The 18052-nt window shown below is 39.5% G+C and overlaps 2 protein-coding genes across 2 annotated transcripts; both read right to left on the bottom strand.

The window, feature by feature from the left end:
- Positions 1-1506: 1506 nt before the first annotated feature.
- LOC111332056 (intraflagellar transport protein 22 homolog) lies at positions 1507-14122 on the bottom strand. The gene is made up of 5 exons (XM_088743088.1): positions 13555-14122; positions 6629-6727; positions 6027-6127; positions 3681-4895; positions 1507-1972 (listed from the first exon to the last, which is right to left on the bottom strand). The coding sequence occupies exons 1-4, from the start codon at positions 13575-13577 to the stop codon at positions 4744-4746; spliced, it is 375 nt and encodes a 124-aa protein (XP_088599214.1). The 5' UTR covers positions 13578-14122; the 3' UTR covers positions 1507-1972; positions 3681-4743.
- Positions 14123-15192: 1070 nt separating this feature from the next.
- On the bottom strand, positions 15193-18019 carry LOC111332053 (transmembrane protein 45B-like). The gene is made up of 2 exons (XM_088743086.1): positions 17910-18019; positions 15193-17655 (listed from the first exon to the last, which is right to left on the bottom strand). The coding sequence occupies exon 2, from the start codon at positions 17646-17648 to the stop codon at positions 16797-16799; it is 852 nt and encodes a 283-aa protein (XP_088599212.1). The 5' UTR covers positions 17649-17655; positions 17910-18019; the 3' UTR covers positions 15193-16796.
- Positions 18020-18052: the final 33 nt, after the last annotated feature.

Here is an 18052-nt window from a genome sequence, read left to right as displayed (position 1 = left end):
TTCATTTGCATAAAACAAGTTTTCCATTTTATGAGACAATGTTCCTCCGTGACCTGAAAACTGTCTGATTAGCCTTCTAGGACCTCTTAGGCAGAATGGTTAATGGTCTTTAACAATTGATATTTTCTCAATACAGGGCTTGAATTTAATTTTTGGATCACTAACCCTTTGGGTTAGTAGACATCTTTTTTACTGGCCAAATTATAAAGTTTGGTATCCAAGCTCACAAGCTACGATATCTCAAATATTTAACATTTTGATAATAACGAGTAGGACAAATTAAAGAGTAGCTGAAATTGCATGGTGACCTCAAAAATGTTGACAATTATGCACCTATTTTATTTCCCTCTCATTTACCATGATTAGTCAAGAACAGTACATCTACAGCACATTCTCTAAAAAGAGTTAAAGTGGACTTAAGTTGAGCATATTCTAAGTATTCCTCTGAGAGTCGGGTCTACGTGCTCTTTGTCCTGAGGTCTACCAATGTTTAAATATGTTAGAAAATTTTACTAACCATGTAGGTTAGTTGGACACATTTTTTGTAACCAAACGTTGAAAATTACTAACCATTGGTTAACAGGTTACCGATAATTTTGAGCCCTGCAATACACCCAAGGTTAATCAATTAAATACAGTACAAGGTCGTGCATTGAGTTATGATTTTTTTAAACGCTACAAAATCTTAAGCAGTTAAATTTTGGAAGCCTAAGTTTCATTTAGTTGAAAGCTATTTTCTCTCATTTGGAACTTGATCTGGAGTCTCTGGTGTTCTGCAACATTGAGGCATCCTCACCAAAGTAGTTAATAATAACAAACTTTTAAGCAGACAATAGCACAATAATCCCAGTTAATTTGTAAGATTTTATTTCTATTCTTAGTCAACACAGTGCTAAAGCACCCTTCTGATTCTTTTAATTGGCATATTTTGGTATTTATAAAAACTCTTTTTCCATTGTTGGTGCTAAAATTTGGAACAGCATTCCCGAAAGCTATCGAAAACTACCAAAGCACATGTTCAAAAAGAAAATTCTTAAAAGCATTACTATTTAAAACTCTAGAAACTCTGGACAGTTATGCTGACACTAGCACTCTTATTTCTGAAACAAAAAAGGCATCTTAATAACAATTCAATTATAAATTACAATACTTTTCTTCACTTTTTTTCCTCTTTTGACAAATAATGTATTCAAAAACGAATTTTTTTAACGCCTTTTATTAGTAATTCATGTTTGTTTGTCGTTAACACCGCCCACCTAGATTAGTTTGCTATTTGCAGATGGTGTTCATTGTAAGTAATTGTATTGGAAGACCTAATAAACTTGAACTTAAATTTGAACTTACAGAAACTTCCATTCAAGTTGAATTCTGGACATGAGACTTCCATGTGTCAAATCAACTGAAGCATTTTCAGCAGACCTTTCCTTCTCTCCCTCTACTTTCCCTTTCTGACCTTTAGTGCTTGAAAGACAACAGTGACATAGTAACTCAACATGATGCTCGACATTACAAAAAATTCATGTTTTATTGTGGGACTAATGAACCAGCTACAATTGGTCCTAGTTTTTCATCTGATTGATTGACAAAGCTGCACAAGTTTCTTAGACAAATGATGGAGCAAATAAAAGCAAACCAATACAATCTTAGATGATTTCCCACACCCAAGTAAAGGCAATTTTCAATTGAGTGTTGAAAGCACTCCAGAACTGCATTGGTCTTTCCCTACTTTGCTCTGAGATTGGTCCAGAAAACTCAGGCCAATCTCTCAGCTGCTCAGATACAAAACCAATACCAATCACATATTGGTCACCTGCATTTTTCCCCTCTTAAGAAAGTTTGGTTGGTTTTACTTTGAGTATTCCTTAGTTCTTAAACTCATTTTTCAATTCTTTAGATGCCTGTTGTGATCACCCTCAAAAAGGGCCATTTATGCCAAGGATGGCTTGCAGAGTTCACCTAAGACTTTACCCAGCTGAATGTAAGACGGCCAAAACGGTCGACATAAGAACAAAAGATCCGAGGGAAGATTTACAAGTTTATTACACAGCAAATAAATGCAACGGTACAATAAAAAAAAACGGGAACGAGTGACACTAAACAATAAATAAGAAAACAAAGCTTCAATGAGCCAAATGATGTAGCAAGATTAAAATGACTTAGGAAAAAGTACTTAACAGTAAAAGATAACCTACAGACAGAAATAATTCAGTAAAGAAAGGAAACAAACAAAGTACTTGAAAACAGGAAATTGTGTGACAGAAACTATCAAAAATAGTGATTGCTAAACCAGGCATGAATTCAACAAAGATTACAAGCTAGGCTTAATATTACAACTTGAGCTAATACAGTAATAAACAGTGAAAGGAGAAAATGAAATTACTAGTGTAATGAACCCATAATTTGGTTCTGAAAACACAGGAATCATAGCAACAATGAATTGGAAGCAGGTAAGCAAAATATTACAGCTGCTAAAACGAAAACAATTGTAGTTCATATAGCAGAGAAATTACATGCTGTGCGACAAAGGTCAGAGTAAATAAATAAGATACAGTAGTAAGATAAAAAGAGTATGTGGCTAAACTAAGCAAATTCTAACCCGAAAATCACTACAAAAATACAATGGAAACAACTACATGCTAAGCTTAGGGCTCAAACAAACATAAAATACTGAAACATACCAAAAGCTAGTATAGCTTAGAATCCGCTTTAAAGACACTCTCAGGAAGGCAACAAATCAACTGAACTCACCGAGCAAACAGTTGTAACTTATAGTAAAATACAGGAAAAGATAAAAATAACTTAAAACCAAATTTAGGCTAGGAGCGATTAATTAAACAGGAATTACCTAAGGGAAATCGGCAATTAAACAGGAATTACATAAGGGAAATCGGCAGTTGAAGGAATAATACAATTAAAGTGCACCTACACCCAAAAAATTTTTTTCGCTTAACGAAGTAAGCTTATTTTTTTGAGTATTTCTGCGCAAAAATTTTTTTATTTGCTCAAATCTTCAATTTTCTATGCCCAGTCAAAATACGGAAAATCGGCCGCCATCTTGCCCCACGAACGAGTTTAAAGAGGAATGGCTCTAGTGGGTAATGTGACGTCAAATCGAGAACACGAAAGTCTGCTTTTCACACATTTTCACTTGTTTGGGAAGGTTGTAGTCGATAATTGTCCGAAAATATGCCGACTAAGTGTGTTGTAGAAGGATGTAGCAAAGTGCGAAATTTGCAAGAGGGTATCGCGCTCCATACAATCTTCGTACAACACACCTAGTCGGCATATTTCGGACGATATCGACGACAATCTTCCCAAACAAGTGAAAATGTGTGAGATGCAGACTTTCGTGTTCTCGATTTGACGTCACATTACCCGCTAGAGCCATTCTTCTTTAAACTCGGTCAAGGGGCAAGATGGCGGCCGATTTTCCGTATTTTGACTGGGCATAGAAAATTGAAGATTTGAGCAAATAAAAAAATTTTTGCGCAGAAATACTCAAAAAAATAAGCTTACTTCGTTAAGCGAAAAAAATTTTTTGAGTGTAGGTGCACTTTAACACATTACTAACACAATTAACACATTACTAACATTACTGACAAATCGCTAAAATTCCATAAAATAAAATAAACAGAACAAACATGTTTTAAGTAGGAAATAAGCCTAAGTGACTCTGTCACATGAACTTATGAACAGAAAGGTTAACAGGGAGTTGAGGGTGTACAAGAAAAACTTTACTCTTAATCTCTCTAAAGGTCTGGTCAAATCACTCAACATTTTAGCGCAACATCTTACAACATTGTTGCATACAACATGTTTGGTCAACCCTTAGCAACATGTTGCAAGATTTTGGATAGTGTTGGATCAAGTTTGAAAATGGTCACATTTGTGCTGCAACATTTTTGCAGGGGTAGATCCAGGCTTAATTAAGTCAAGGGGGGTTCAGAGAATTGTCCGAGGACATGCTTCCCCGGGAGATTTTGAAAATTAAGTCTTTGGAAACATGATTTCCAGCATTTTGAGGGAAAATTTAGGGAGTTTGACCGAACCACTCCAACCACCCCTGGATCCGCCCCAGTTATTAGATGTTTCAGATAATTGCGCATGCTTGGCCCAGCTCCTTCACATCATCTCAGAACACAATCCAATAATGTTGCAACACACTGCATTGAAATGTTGCATGCATTTGGCCAGGGCTTAACAGCTCAAAAACCTTCCATCAATGTTTGAAAGGTGCAGTTTGGAAGTCAGTGACTTATCAGAGAGAATAGGCATCTTTTAAACCAGACTGAAAATGGTGAACTTTTGTATATGCAACAGTAGTAAATGAACGTTGCAGTAGAATTTAAAAAACTATTAACCAGTTCACTATATTAGGAACTATCTTCTTTACTTCTTTGTTGGGTAGTCTTATGAATTTCCCACTACTTTTCAAAAACTGTAAGGCAAGGACCATCAAAGTGTTGAAAAAAATTATGACATTTTAGAGACTTTATATGATGCTGCAAGGCCACATGAAGGTGAAAACAACTTGAAGACTGACCGCTAAAAACAAGACTTTGATGGACAGTTCTATCTATTAGCATCTGTCAGTTTATGAACATTTCTATTGGGAGAGCCAAAGTTACCGAAGGACCTTGCCCCATGGGTTATAGATAATGACCCAAAATGTATAAGACATAAAGCTCTAGTCTGTACATTAAGATGAAAAACTCTCAATGGTTCCTCAGACATTAAACAGCGTCATGTGTTCATTATACTTAGTTCTTCCTGATCTCTTTTGTCAGTCCAGTTGCTGATAACCTTTGCAAGGAAATTGTGAAATTCATCTCTGACTGTTTCTGGTTCTTCATCCAGGTTTGTCTGTATACACTTTACTCTGGACAGTACAGATGCTATGCAAAGAAACAGAAAATGGTTCCACATACGAGTATAAATAAACCAATGAGGCACCAGTTTAATCTGTGATGTTGTGCACCCCTCCAAGACTGTCAAACACTGCTAAGTTGGTACTTGAAGCAATACTTAATTAAGGCAATCAACAACATTGGTATTTCACATCACTTAACTATCATATCTACAATCACTGTGTGACATTTCCAGGTATGTCTACTGGCTTACAACTCCTGGAGTTAATCCAGATTTGACATGAAACAGCAAGGAGTATTTAGGAAAATAGCTATAAGAAGGTACCTGGGTTACAGTTGGATGCTGGGTTTCCAATGGTTATAATCAAACACAAATATAATTATGAAATTCATATATCTGAACTGCAGTTATAGAAACGTATTTGTACATGATCTTCACAGTAAAGAGCACTATTTAAGCAATAGAGAAAATCAGACCTGAAAAAATTCAGGCCAGTATGGGATTCGAACCACTGTTTATAATCATAGAAGAGAGGTAAATAATGTGATTAGTTACTCTGACTTGTGACAAAATAATTTGGTTTTATCAACTCAGTTGATCATGTCAATTAGTCATCATAAAAAGATTCTAAAGCTGACATTTCAAGCATTAGCCCTTCCTTAGAGCTAACAAAGGCCCCATGACTGAAATGTCAGCTTTCATATCTCTTAAATGAGGCCAACTCACATTATCAATTCAGTTGATAATGTAAATTAGCCATCATAAAGAGATTCTAAATCTGACATCTCAGGCATTAGCTTCCTTAGAGCTAATGAAGGCCCAACAATTGAAGTGTCAGCTTTCATATCTCTTGACAGAGTCCAACTCACATTATCAATTCAGTTGATAGAACCAAACAATCTTCTAAAACCTTAGCACCGCCCTTTCTTTAACCTTACCCATGTTTTGTTGACATTAAGTATTTATTTTTGTTTGTGATGCAACCCACAAAGCCTCAAGGATCTTGGCTAGGCTAAATCAAAAGCCAAACTCTTCTTGAGACAAACATAGCCTTGAAACAGTATGTGGTCATCTATCCTCCTGATTTTCAACATCCCCTTCCCCTCTCCTCAATTAAAAAAAAAAATGATATTAAAATCAACAAAATGCTATCTTACATATCTCTGATCTTGTGGTATCTGCAGCAGAAGGGCGACGATGAGCAAACACCATACATTGTGAATCCTTCAGTCCTTGACTTTGCACAAACTGTGTGTACCTTAAAGAAAAAAAGAGGTATCAATCATTCTTTGCAAAATATAACTTCTTGTTAGTTATTCCTTATTTAGCTGTATTGCTTACACCAACCTAAAAGTACTTGAAGCAACCAGCTCTGGGTGGAGAGATGTACCATGAAGTAGTACATACCAGAAGGATACAAATGAAATTAACTTAGCCTGGACTCCAATCCACAAAACCCAGTCTGGACTCTTGCATACTGATTATGAGATTATTGCATTTTTCTTTTAAACCTTCAACTCCCAAGATCTGATTTTTAATTCTCTCCTCTAGCTGCTCCATGTTTCCTTATAAATCAGTTGTGATAATTTGGTGTTAGATCAAGATAACTCATAGCTCATGAGGTTGAGTATTCTCATTACCCATCTGCTTGATAATGTATGGATATTGTGGAGAGAAATTACATGCTAATCACTTCTAAGTTAGGCTCAAAACAAACAAATGGAAATAATCTATATATGTGTTCTAAGTTCTGCCTTACCAAGTCCCTAGTTCCTGGTCATGGCTGGACTGATCAGGATTGTAAATGATTAGAACACCATTTGTGTCCTTTTGGAAAGCTGCCCAACAGGTAGAAAACCTTAAATAGGCAAAATGCTATATTGAATATAGAGAAAATTAAATATACCCTGGTCATACTTAGCAAGCAACAAGAAAGGATTCCTGAATACCTGGTAGGCTCTTTGAAAAAAGTAATAATGTACCTCTCTTCAGTCATTTACCTATGAATTTATTTCACTAGATGTCTTTAGAACTCAAAGTAAAAGCATGCAAACAACTTCAAGCGTGGGAAAACACAGGACCAGGTAAGTGAAATCTGATTTCAGATTTGAAAGCTCCAAATGAAAATTTAAACCATTCTTTTTTTTGCAATTTGATGATTGGATGCTGTAAAAGGAATAGAGAAATTATCTGAAAGGCTTTTGAACAAAGGAGTAAACCACCACAGATTAAAATTGAACTGTGGGTTACCTCAAGTCAGACTTCAAACAAACTGGTCCAGGCACCCTTTTCTCAGCAACCCAATGGGTGCGTAAAGCTGTTCTGTTTTCATTCAAAATGGAGATTTCAAAAGTTTTTTAAAAAAAGCATGTAACGATGAAACAATTTTTAAAAATCGAGTTAAAAAAATCAATGGAAACTCGATTTTTTAAAAAAATGCAATAAAAATATCAGCTAAAGAAACAAAATGGACTGGTTTGGGTACCAGAACCTACTTTTCTAACCTTTAAATTGATTTTTGAAAGATGGCTTCAGGCAAAGTTACCAGGACTTTTGTGAGACGGACCTCTGGTAAATAGGACACTGGGTTGGCCTAAGTCTTTAATCTGATTGGTTTAGAAGGTGGGTCACATTTCCTGAACCAATCACAGACCCTAGTGAAGCAAAATCATAGCAATCTCAGAAATCTTGTGACACTTAATTGAAAATTGCTCTAACTGCCATTGCCTGTCCTTTGTTTCTATAGAATGATACCATAAAAAGTATGTCTGTAATCCCCCTGGATCTCATCCCAGGGTAACAGAGAACACTGATGTATATAGTATTGAATGTTACAAAATTATGGAAATTGCTAATTATAATCAGTATGAGAAACTAACTTGCCCATGTTTAGGTCATGTGACATGATGTGTGCTTTTTAGATAATGAGGGTTCCCAATAGTTTTTTGTGATCTGGGACTGAGTTTACGTGAAGGCCAGGATCAGTTATTTATAGTAAGACACAGGAATCGGCGATTTTAAAATAATCAAGTTAAACAAACTAGGAACCAGGATGTCGGTTGACGAGAATTTAGAAAAAAAAAACTGATCTTCCCAGTCAACGAAGAGCACCAGATGTACAGCCTATCTAGCATTCAAGAGGTGGTCAGGCTGGTCAGCAACACTCTTGGTCTTCAGTTATTGTGCAGAAATATAGAAATAATTTCTACCGGAAGCCAAGTTCCCATAATTTTATGAAAAATCCCACTTGGACCACAGGGTAACGTGGCATCTAAGACTGATACATCAGTTGAAAAAGCAAAGTGAATAGTCGTGGTTCTCGCACTGCAGCATCTAAATCAAGGTCTTGTGTACAGCTATCACCAACCTTCACTTTCCAAATCCCTAAGTTCAGCTTTTCCTCCCTTGCCAGCTTCATACTTAGCACTTCGCCAGCGGGTCATCCTTGGTGTAAAAACCTGACGAGGTTTTCTTTGTTTCATGAGGTATTGTTTTGCTCTATGCTAATGTTTTGTTGTCTTTGTTTTACATCACTCGTGAGCTTCACAAGTTTTTACACTAAGGATGAGCCCATAAACAACACCAGATCAAGAAAACACAAGGGCACTGGACATCATCAGGTAAAGCATTCATGTTAGGTCATGCCCCAATAACTAATACATATTGATATGTACTTCATGGCTGAATGCCATATAGACGACATATAGTTCTATGCAGTATAGACGACATATCCATCGTTTACCATCCCTATCCATCCTTTACCATCCCTAGCCATCCTTTACCATCCCTATCCATCCTTTACCATCCCTATCCATCCTTTACCATTCCTATCCATCCTTTACAATCCCTTGCCATACCCAGCCGTCCTTCACCACCTCTATCCATCCCTAGCCATCCTTTACCATCCCTATCCATCATTTATCATCCCTAGCCATCCTTTACCATCCCTATCCATCCTTTACCATCCCTATCCATCCTTTACCATCTCTATCCATCATTTACCATCCCTAGCCATCCTTTACCATCCCTTGTCATACCCAACCGTCCTTCACCATCTCTATCCATCCCTAGCCATCCTTTATCATCCCTAGCCATCCTTTACCATCTTTTACCATCCCTATCCATCCTTTACCATCCCTATCCATCCTTTACCATCCCTATCCATCCTTTACCATCCCTAGCCATTCTTTACCATCCCTATCCATCCTTTACCATCCCTATCCATCCTTTACCATCCCTATCCATCCTTTACCATCCCTATCCATCATGTACCATCCCTAGCCATCCTTTACCATCCCTATCCATCCTTTACCATCCCTATCCATCCTTTACCATCCCTATCCATCCTTTACCATCCCTATCCATCCTTTACCATCCCTATCTATCCTTTACCATCCCATTCCATCATTTACCATCCCTAGCCATCCTTTATCATCCCTATCCATCCTTTACCATCCCTATTCATCCTTTACCATCCCTAGCCATCCTTTACCATCCCTAGCCATCCTTTGCCATACCCAGCCATCCTTCACCATCTCTATCCATCCCTAGCCATCCTTTATCATGCATAGCCATACCCAGCCATCATTTATCATCCCTAGCCATCCATTACCATCCCTAGCCCTCCCCAGCCATCCATAGGCATCCATAGCCATCCCTAGCCGTCCTTTACTTTGGCTAAATTCCGAGTTTTTTATCTGAATTCAAAACTTTTGAACTCGAAATAGTTAATTTTTTACAGCGTTGCGCGAGTTGCCCCGTGTAACAGCACCTTTAACATTGATGATTTGACTTGTTTCGGGTCATTAATACAGTCTAAATACGAACAATGCTAGCATTTCAAAAGGAATGGCACTAGCAGATATGATACAAATCAGAACATCCTGCCAATGTGAAAGGAGTGTATGATAAAAAATAAATAAAAAAGTTGACTTTACGTTTTACCTATTTCAGAAAAGGTATGAATTTTATTTGTCGTGTTGAATATATTTCACTCGTTCCCTAACCATTAATCCACACACTGTACCCTTAATTCCCCATCGCTCCGTTTTCTCTTTTGACAGGGAAGGATACAGCATCTGGACTATAGGTACATACCTGTAGGATGGCTGGAGATGGCAAAGGATGGCTGGGTATGGCTATGGATGGCTAGGAATAGCTAAAGATGGTGAAGAATTGTTATGGATAGATAAGGATGGTAAAGGAAGGCTAGGGGTGGTAAAGGATGGATGGGGATGGCTAGGGATAGCTAAAGATGGTAAAGGATGGCTAGGGATGGCTATGAATGGTAAAGGATGGCTGGGGATGGCTAGGGATGGTAAAAGATGGCTAGGGATAGCTAAGGATGGTAAAGGATGGATGGCGATGGCTGAGAATGGTTAGTGATGGCTAGGGATGGTAAAGGACAGCTAGGGATGGCTAGGGATGGTAAAAGTTGGCTAGGGATAGCTAAGGATGGTAAAGGATGGATGGGGATGGCTGGGAATGGTTAGTGATGGCTAGGGATGGTAAAGGACAGCTAGGGATGGTAAAGGATGGATAGGGATAGTTAAAGATGGCTAGGGATGGCTATGGATGGTAAAGGATGGCTGAGTATGGCTAGGGATGATAAAGGATGGCTAGGGATGGTAAAGGATGGCTATGGAGGGCTGGGGAGGGCTGGGGAGGGCTAGGGATGAATGGGGATGGCTAGGGATGGCTAAGGATGGCCAGGGATGGCTAAGGATGGTAAACAATGGCTAGGGAGGGCTAGGGATGGTAAAGGATGGCTATAAAGGGTAACGGATGGCTGGGGAGGGCTAAGGATGGTAAAGGATGGCTATGGCTGGCTTTGGAGGGCTGGGGAGGGCTAGGGATGGATGGGGATGGCTACGGATGGCTAGTGGTAGCTATGAATGGCTAATGATGGTAAACGATGGCTAGGGATAGCTAGGGATGGTAAAGGATGGTTAGGGATGGTAAAGGAAGGCTGGGGATGTAAAAGATGGCTAGGGATGTCAAAGGATAGCTATGGACGGTAAAGGATGGCTAGGGATAACTAAGGATAGTAAAGGATGGCTAGGGAGGGCTAGGGATAGTAAAGGACGGCTAAGGATGGCTAGGGATAGCTGTGGTTGGCTAAGGATGGTAAACGATGGCTAGGGATAGCTAAGGATGGTAAAGGATGGCTAGGGATAGCTAAGGATGGCTAGGGAGGGCTAGGAATGGTAAAGGATGGCTATGGATGGCTAGGGATAGCTATGGATGGCTAAGGATGGTAAACGATGGCTAGGGATAGCTAAGGATGGTAAAGGATGGCTATGGATGGTAAAGGATGGCTAGGTATGGTATAGGATGGCTAGCACTATATGTCGTCTATATGGAACTATTACTATATGTTGTCTATATGGCATTCAGCCATGAAGTACATACCTACATATTAAGTATTATAACATTCATGTATGTTGCACGATATGTGCTAAGTAACCTTACTTTATCAGTTGCCTTTATTCTACCTCACTAACCCCCATCTACCGTAATTTACCCATAATCTACTACGTTCACCCCCATATACCCTTGATTAACCATGTTCTACCGCGTTAACCCTCACCTACCTTAGTTAACCCATGTTCTACCACTTTCACCCTCACCTACCCTAGGTAACCAATGTTCTACCACATTTACCCCCATCTACCCTAGGTAACCCATGTTCTACCACGTTTACCCTCATCTACCCTAGGTAACCTATGTTCTACCCGTTTACCCTATCTACCCTAGGTTAGATATGTTCTACCACGTTAACCCTCATCTACCCTAGGTAACCCATCTTCTACCACGTTTACCCCCATCTACCCTTGATTAACCATGTTCTACCACGTTCACCCTCATCTACCCTAGGTAACCCATCTTCTACCACGTTTACCCCCATCTACCCAAGGGTAGATGCGCGTAAATGTGGTGGAATATTGATTACCTAGGGTCGATTGGGGTAAACGTGGTAGAATATTGATTACCTAGGGTCGATTGGGGTAAACGTGGTAGAACATGGGTTACGTAGGGTAGATGAGGGTAAACGTGGTAGAAAATGGGTTACCTAGGGTAGATGAGGATTAATGTGGTAGAACATGGCTAACCAAGGGTAGATGTGGGTAAACATGGTAGAACATTGGTTACCTAGGGTAGATGAGGGTGAACGTGGTAGAACATGACTAACCAAGGGTAGATGCGGGTAAACGTGGTAGAATATTGATTACCTAGGGTCGATTGGGGTAAACGTGGTAGAACATGGGTTACATAGGGTAGATGAGGGTAAACGTGGTAGAACATGGGTTACCTAGGGTAGATGAGGGTTAACGTGGTAGAATATGGCTAACCAAGGGTAGATGCGGGTAAACGTGGTAGAACATGGGTTACTTAAGGTACATGGAGGTAAACGCAGTAGAACATGGGTTACCTAGGGTAGATGAGGGTTAATACGGTAGAACATGGTTAATGAAGGGTATATGCGGGTAAACGTAGTAGAACAAGGATAAATTAGGGTAGATGGGGGTTAATGAGGTAGAACGAAGGTAACTGATAGAACAAGGTTACATAGGACATATTGTGCAACATACATGAAGGTTATAATAGTTAGTATTAATGTGTATTAGTGACTGGGACCTGATATGAACCTAACATGAACACTTTACCCATCATCAGGAAATAGTCCATTTTACAGTTGTGTGCTTGGTTGCCAAACCTTTGAATGGGAGTGAGGCTAGGGTTGACCTTGTTATGATACAAACCTTGCTGCCATTCAAATGTAAATCACTTTGTTATCATGATAAGAAGATACAGGTCTCTATCACAACAAGTTCACCTTCAGCCTTACTCTGAATCAAAGGCTTGGCAACTAAGTACACAACTGTAAAATGGCCTCTTGGAGTAACTGCAGAATACCCTGCCACTCATTTGAATAAGAATAGCCTCTATTGTGAAGAACGAAGATAACACAATAGAGTGTGTGCGGTCACATGACTATGATGCAAGAGAAATTTTATGGCCACCATGTTGGAGGAGTGAAAATATATAGCACTTGTGGCAAGATGTTTTATTCGAAAGTGTAATTTCTCGAGCGATGCCATCGTTTTGTCTCCTCGTTGGCTGTTCTAACCACAAAAAGAAGAATCCAGAGCTTTGCTTTCGTCGGGGGCCAAACATTGTTACCAATCAAGGGGAAGAAACCGAGATTTTGTCCACCCAAAGGCGAACTCGGTGGTTAGCTGCCATTAGTCGAGCTGACTTGACGGAGAAAATTCTAGAAAATGACCGGGTTTGCGGTATCCACTTTCATTCGGGAAAAGCAGCACAATTATGGGATAGATTAAAGCCAGACTGGGTTCCTAGATTACATCTGGGGCACGACAAGCTAAAGGAATCCGACGAGAGGAAAGAACAACAACAACAAGAGCACAGGATTACCAAGAGGAGAAAACACGAAAGAGAACGTGAGGAGCAGGAAGCTATGCAAAGGAAAGCTGTAACGGTGAATGAGCCTAGACAGCAAATAAGAGCTGCAGAACTTGATTCAGCGCTCGAGAAATTGACAGATTCTATTGACTTCTCAAGTTCACCTTTTAGTTTCTTGGCCGACGCAAAATTAATATTCTTCACTCTCGCATACTCTACTTGTTTTACTGCTGAAGGTAAAAGCCACGTTCATTTTACCTGTGTGCATGCAAGTTTTCCATTCAATCTTGTCCAGACCTCCAGATAAAAAAGAACACTCGCGATATGAGAACAGCATTCTCCCAGCCCAGCCATACATCCCGCACAATGCGCTGAAACAACAGTTCCTTCTGTGGTTGTTATGATCCAGAGTGCACGTAGGGGTCATTCATAATTTCTTTGCGAATGCCTTACTTTAGCGAGAACAACAAATTTATCTTGGATTATTTGGCCAAGAACACTTGTAACAAAACCAGAAACCATTTGATTGAAGGCAAATAGGCTTCAGAAATCCTTGAATTGATCCTTAGTGTAGAAGCTGGTCTCGAGCACAAGATATGACAAAATATCACAAGCTTCGACAGGAGGAAGGCATTCCGAAGTATATTTCTGCACCGGAACGAGCAAATGATCCATGCCGATCACTGAGATCTTTTCGACATACCTTTCCTTAATACTTCCTTCCAGTGAATTGGCATAAGCGGAAAATATAAGCTTGGAATCCACAATCGCTTTGTCCGAAGACGCATATTTTCCCGCCTTCTCAAGAATCACTCCTCCAACATGGCGGCGCCTCGTTTTCGAACATTTCTATGACGTCACGCGAAGAGACTCTACAGAGGCTATTCATGTAATGACTGGCAGGGTATTCTGCAGTTATTCGAACTATGTGTACCTCTCAGCTCTTTCTTGTAGTCTCTCCAGCTTGTATAAAGCGCCTTCTTATTCCTACGAAATTTTCGCCGCCATATTTCTGACAATCTTCTCCCTCCCCAGTGCCGCTCCAACCATTCCTTCGCGTCTCTTTCATACTCGAATTTTGATTGGTTCTTAGTATTGGAGGACAGACACAAAGATAACGTCACCATTTACGAAATGTTGCTTCTTTATCATTTCCAAATTGCCGTGCGTCTCGTTAGTTATAGATCACAGTTGACGTCAAAATGTGGCGAGAATATCCGTGACCCACTCGGCTACACCTCGCGTGGAACTCGTTACGTTGTGGAACGAGTTAAAGGTTTAGGTGCGGACTAGTAAAAATGGGTGTAAACTTGCTGTCACTTGTAATAACGAGAAGGAGTTCAGGAACAAATGGAAATTTTTTCTGTCGTTATAAGATTGTATTGTCTTTTTTTTTTTTTTTTTCAACTTTGTATTTTGACCTCTTCGCTATCTTTTTTATTTAACAGTTTATTAATTTCTGGAAAATCAATTCCCTTGTAGTTTAAATAGCAAACACAATTCTCAGTAGTCACTCGACAATTAACATGCAAACAATAATGTGGTAAATAGATCAACTGTAATTAAATTTGACTAGTGTAACTGTATTGTTATATATGTATTGTAAGTAGTGTAAGTTAATGTAGTTTAAACATGGTGTAAAAAGTAATTATAGTGTAAGTACATGTGTAAGTGTAATAAACAATGCTGTAATAATAAAAAAAAATAAAAAAAAAAAATGGGTGTAAACATGTCATATTTGATGAGGCGAACTCGTCAACTGGAACGAACCAATAAAGGTCGAACTTGTAAGGGGGAAAGCCTCCAGATACCTTGTATACTGACGAGGCCTCAGAACACGGGATAAAAAGTTATCGAGCCAGTGCCAGAATTTTCAGGGGTAATGATAGACTTGCAAAATTCTTAACAATTTTATTCTTTCTTTCTATTTATAATTATTTTAGTACCCTTACATCCTTAACTCAACATTTTTTCGTCAAACTATCTCCTCTTTAAACCATAATTGCATCAAATATCTGGAGATTATAAACCTAAGCATATACGACACAGAGGAATGGCGATTTTTATGCGCTGATTGGCTAGTTTGGACATAATCAGCACATATAAATATACACTAAAACAACGCTGAAGACGTGCCCTGATTGGTTACTCAAACTCTGAATATCTTTTGCTATACACCTCCGAGCGACACGTGCAGGATTTGTATCCGAAAATATTGTAAACGTTGCCGGAATAAATGTGTTGAAATCATCTCTCTCTGCTATAAAGACTGATAGTTTCGAAAGAAACTGTTTGGGGCTGCGTCGGTGGGAGTAACGAAATAATTTGGATATATCAACAAAGTTGAAATGGTAAATTGAGATAATGTATTCTTTTGAATTTTGTACTGGAGAACGAGGCCAGTAGGACTAATTTAAATTTAAACAAAAGAATATTAATCCGGCAGCCATTTATGAAAGTGGTCTATATATTCACTTCACCGTCGGTGCTTAGGTAGTCACTTCCACCTCGGTGACAGTTGTTAAATATACCTTGCACGCTTGATTAACTTGCTAAGGTCCTAAGTTAAGATCCTAAGCTCCTGCGTTAGGGGCAGGAGATGTTAATTTCCCACGCACGAGCAGCCTCATTACCAGGGCCTTTTCCCTTAGCTGGGGGTGGGAAAAGGCCCTGGGAACGAGGTTGACGCACGAGATTACTGTGTGATGGATGTCCTCCCCTGGGGTGGGATGGGTGGGTTTACGGTGTTCCTGCCGGTCGGCGTAGCTATTGAATAAATTAAATAAATTAAATAATAAATAAATTTGCGGTAATTTCACAGCATGATAACGATTATGGCGGGGCACTCTCTGTTTTTTTTTTTTTTTAACCAAAATGCAAACTGCCGGAGGCATTCAAGTTGTTAAATTACTGTCTGAGTGGTTATCAATTAAGAAACTTCTATTCTTCTTAGGTAGAACTCTTCCGCCGGATTTGCAGTCGTTTGATGCCTGACTTCCTAAAGACAGCTGCGAAATAAACTACACTCGTCAAGGATTTTCTACGAATTTAATTCGATTCCGTATCATGGCTGCCTACCAGCAGATGAAACTTTTGAGCGGATTAATGCAACAGAGGTCTTTTTTAAGACCCATTAGGCGGAAACGGGACATTCGAAAAACGCAATATTCTGGGAAGGACTAACAAACAGGTTTCAAATATCAAAAATATAACGCCACTTTCTCATTTCAGCGCAAACGTCGAAGTGAAATCGAAACATGTTTGAAATTTAAAACCCGTCGTTATAGTTATTTCAGTTAACACTTTTATCTTCCCTGAAATAATTTGACGCTGTTGTCCGCGTCGTAGCCTGTACGTTCAGTGGGTAGCAGTCAATTAGCTACCTGAGTCTGGATCAGTCTGAAATTAGTTCCGAGTAGGATTTCAAACGCAATTTTTCAAGTCAACAAGTTGAAAACGCCCAACTCTTTCCTCTGAAGTTCTTCTAAGCTCAATTTGTCTCAGTCATATTCCTCGCCTGGAGTTTCCTCGTAGATAGGTTCTCCCAGCCGCTTTTTCTCACAGCAACATTTGTAGCTAAAGATGCGAAAGGTCAGATGAAAAATGAACCAAAACAGCGCGTGAAATGCAAATGCAATTCCCAAAAATTCTACATTACTTGGAGAGTTTTTCCAAGGATTTGGTCCAAAAAGGACTAAGCCAGCTTGGAAAAACCAACTTCCTTGTAAGCTCACTAAATAACACTTCAAAAAAGCCACAAAGTGAAAGAACTGGTCAGAAATCGCTGCTATGAAGAAAACAAAAGCACTAAGGAACACTAAAATGTAAAGAATGACGTGCAAGTGTACGTTTAACTCATCGCGTCCATGAAGATGGAAGAAAAATAAAAATCCCTCGATCCAGAAGGCCAAGGAGAACACAAAGTAGTCAAATTTCAGAGGAAGTGGTAAAAGGTTATACCAGATCACTAGATCTACGGCACCGCTTAAGCCAAAAAAGCCGTACATGGCTGAATGCGCGTAATTATCCAAGTTCTGTTGAACGAAATTGCCATTGTGGTCGAACAGGGTCGCAGCATCGTAGAGCTCCGCTATCACACCCAGCAATGCAAAAGACACTTTTACTAGAGGCTCGACTGGGAGACGTGACAGCGTCGCACCCGGGCACACGTACCACACACGATCATCAAAGTAAGCATTGGATTCGTGAGAAGTGGAACAGCGACCTGAAACTCGGCGTCCTTGAGTGAGCTTACTTCTTTGACTCCTCCGCAGAGTATCACCAACAACCCACCACATGGAAATGATTAAAAACAACGAACCGGGTAAGAGGTGGCCAGCAAGCGAGCCCATCTTAACACTGAAAGTGATGCACGGTACAAAATTTGTCTGTGACACTCGATCAACGCTATCTGTAGTTACAGCAAGATTAACCGATCACTCGTGATGACTGTCACCATACAAGTTTTATGTAAACAAACCTTAAACCCGGGCCTACCCCAACCTTAGTTGACTGCACGGATCCGAAGAGACAAATTCAGGCAACTTATACTTTTAAAGGAGAAGGAACATAACTCTCAACTGCAGACTGAAATTAAACAAATTTTAACTCACTTGCAATCAGTTTGAAGCGTCGATGGCACTCATCAGTCGATGTTTGAATTGTTTCACGTACAAGTGTTTGTGCTCTTCGGAGCAGCACTAAGAATGCTCGAGAAACCCGCAGGTTATGTTTGATGTGTTAAGCAGTGGAACGA

The sequence above is a fragment of the Stylophora pistillata genome, chromosome 13 (genome assembly GCF_964205215.1).
Source record: "Stylophora pistillata chromosome 13, jaStyPist1.2, whole genome shotgun sequence".
Lineage (NCBI taxonomy): Eukaryota > Metazoa > Cnidaria > Anthozoa > Scleractinia > Pocilloporidae > Stylophora > Stylophora pistillata.
The sequence above is the reverse complement of the archived record's forward strand: the minus strand, read 5'-3'. Positions and strand labels throughout refer to the sequence as shown.

What these genes read in the sequence shown, in the direction of transcription:
- LOC111332053 (XM_088743086.1), bottom strand. Translation starts at nt 17,648, where the DNA reads ATGGGCTCGCTTGCTGGCCACCTCTTACCCGGTTCGTTGTTTTTAATC.
- LOC111332056 (XM_088743088.1), bottom strand. Translation starts at nt 13,577, where the DNA reads ATGGAAAACTTGCATGCACACAG. An exon ending in GAAAACTTGCATGCACACAG is followed by an intron (nt 6,728 to 13,554) that starts GTAAAATGAACG and finishes TGCCTATTTAAG; the next exon opens with GTTTTCTACCTGTTGGGCAG. An exon ending in TACCACAAGATCAGAGATAT is followed by an intron (nt 4,896 to 6,026) that starts GTAAGATAGCAT and finishes TTCTTTGCATAG; the next exon opens with CATCTGTACTGTCCAGAGTA.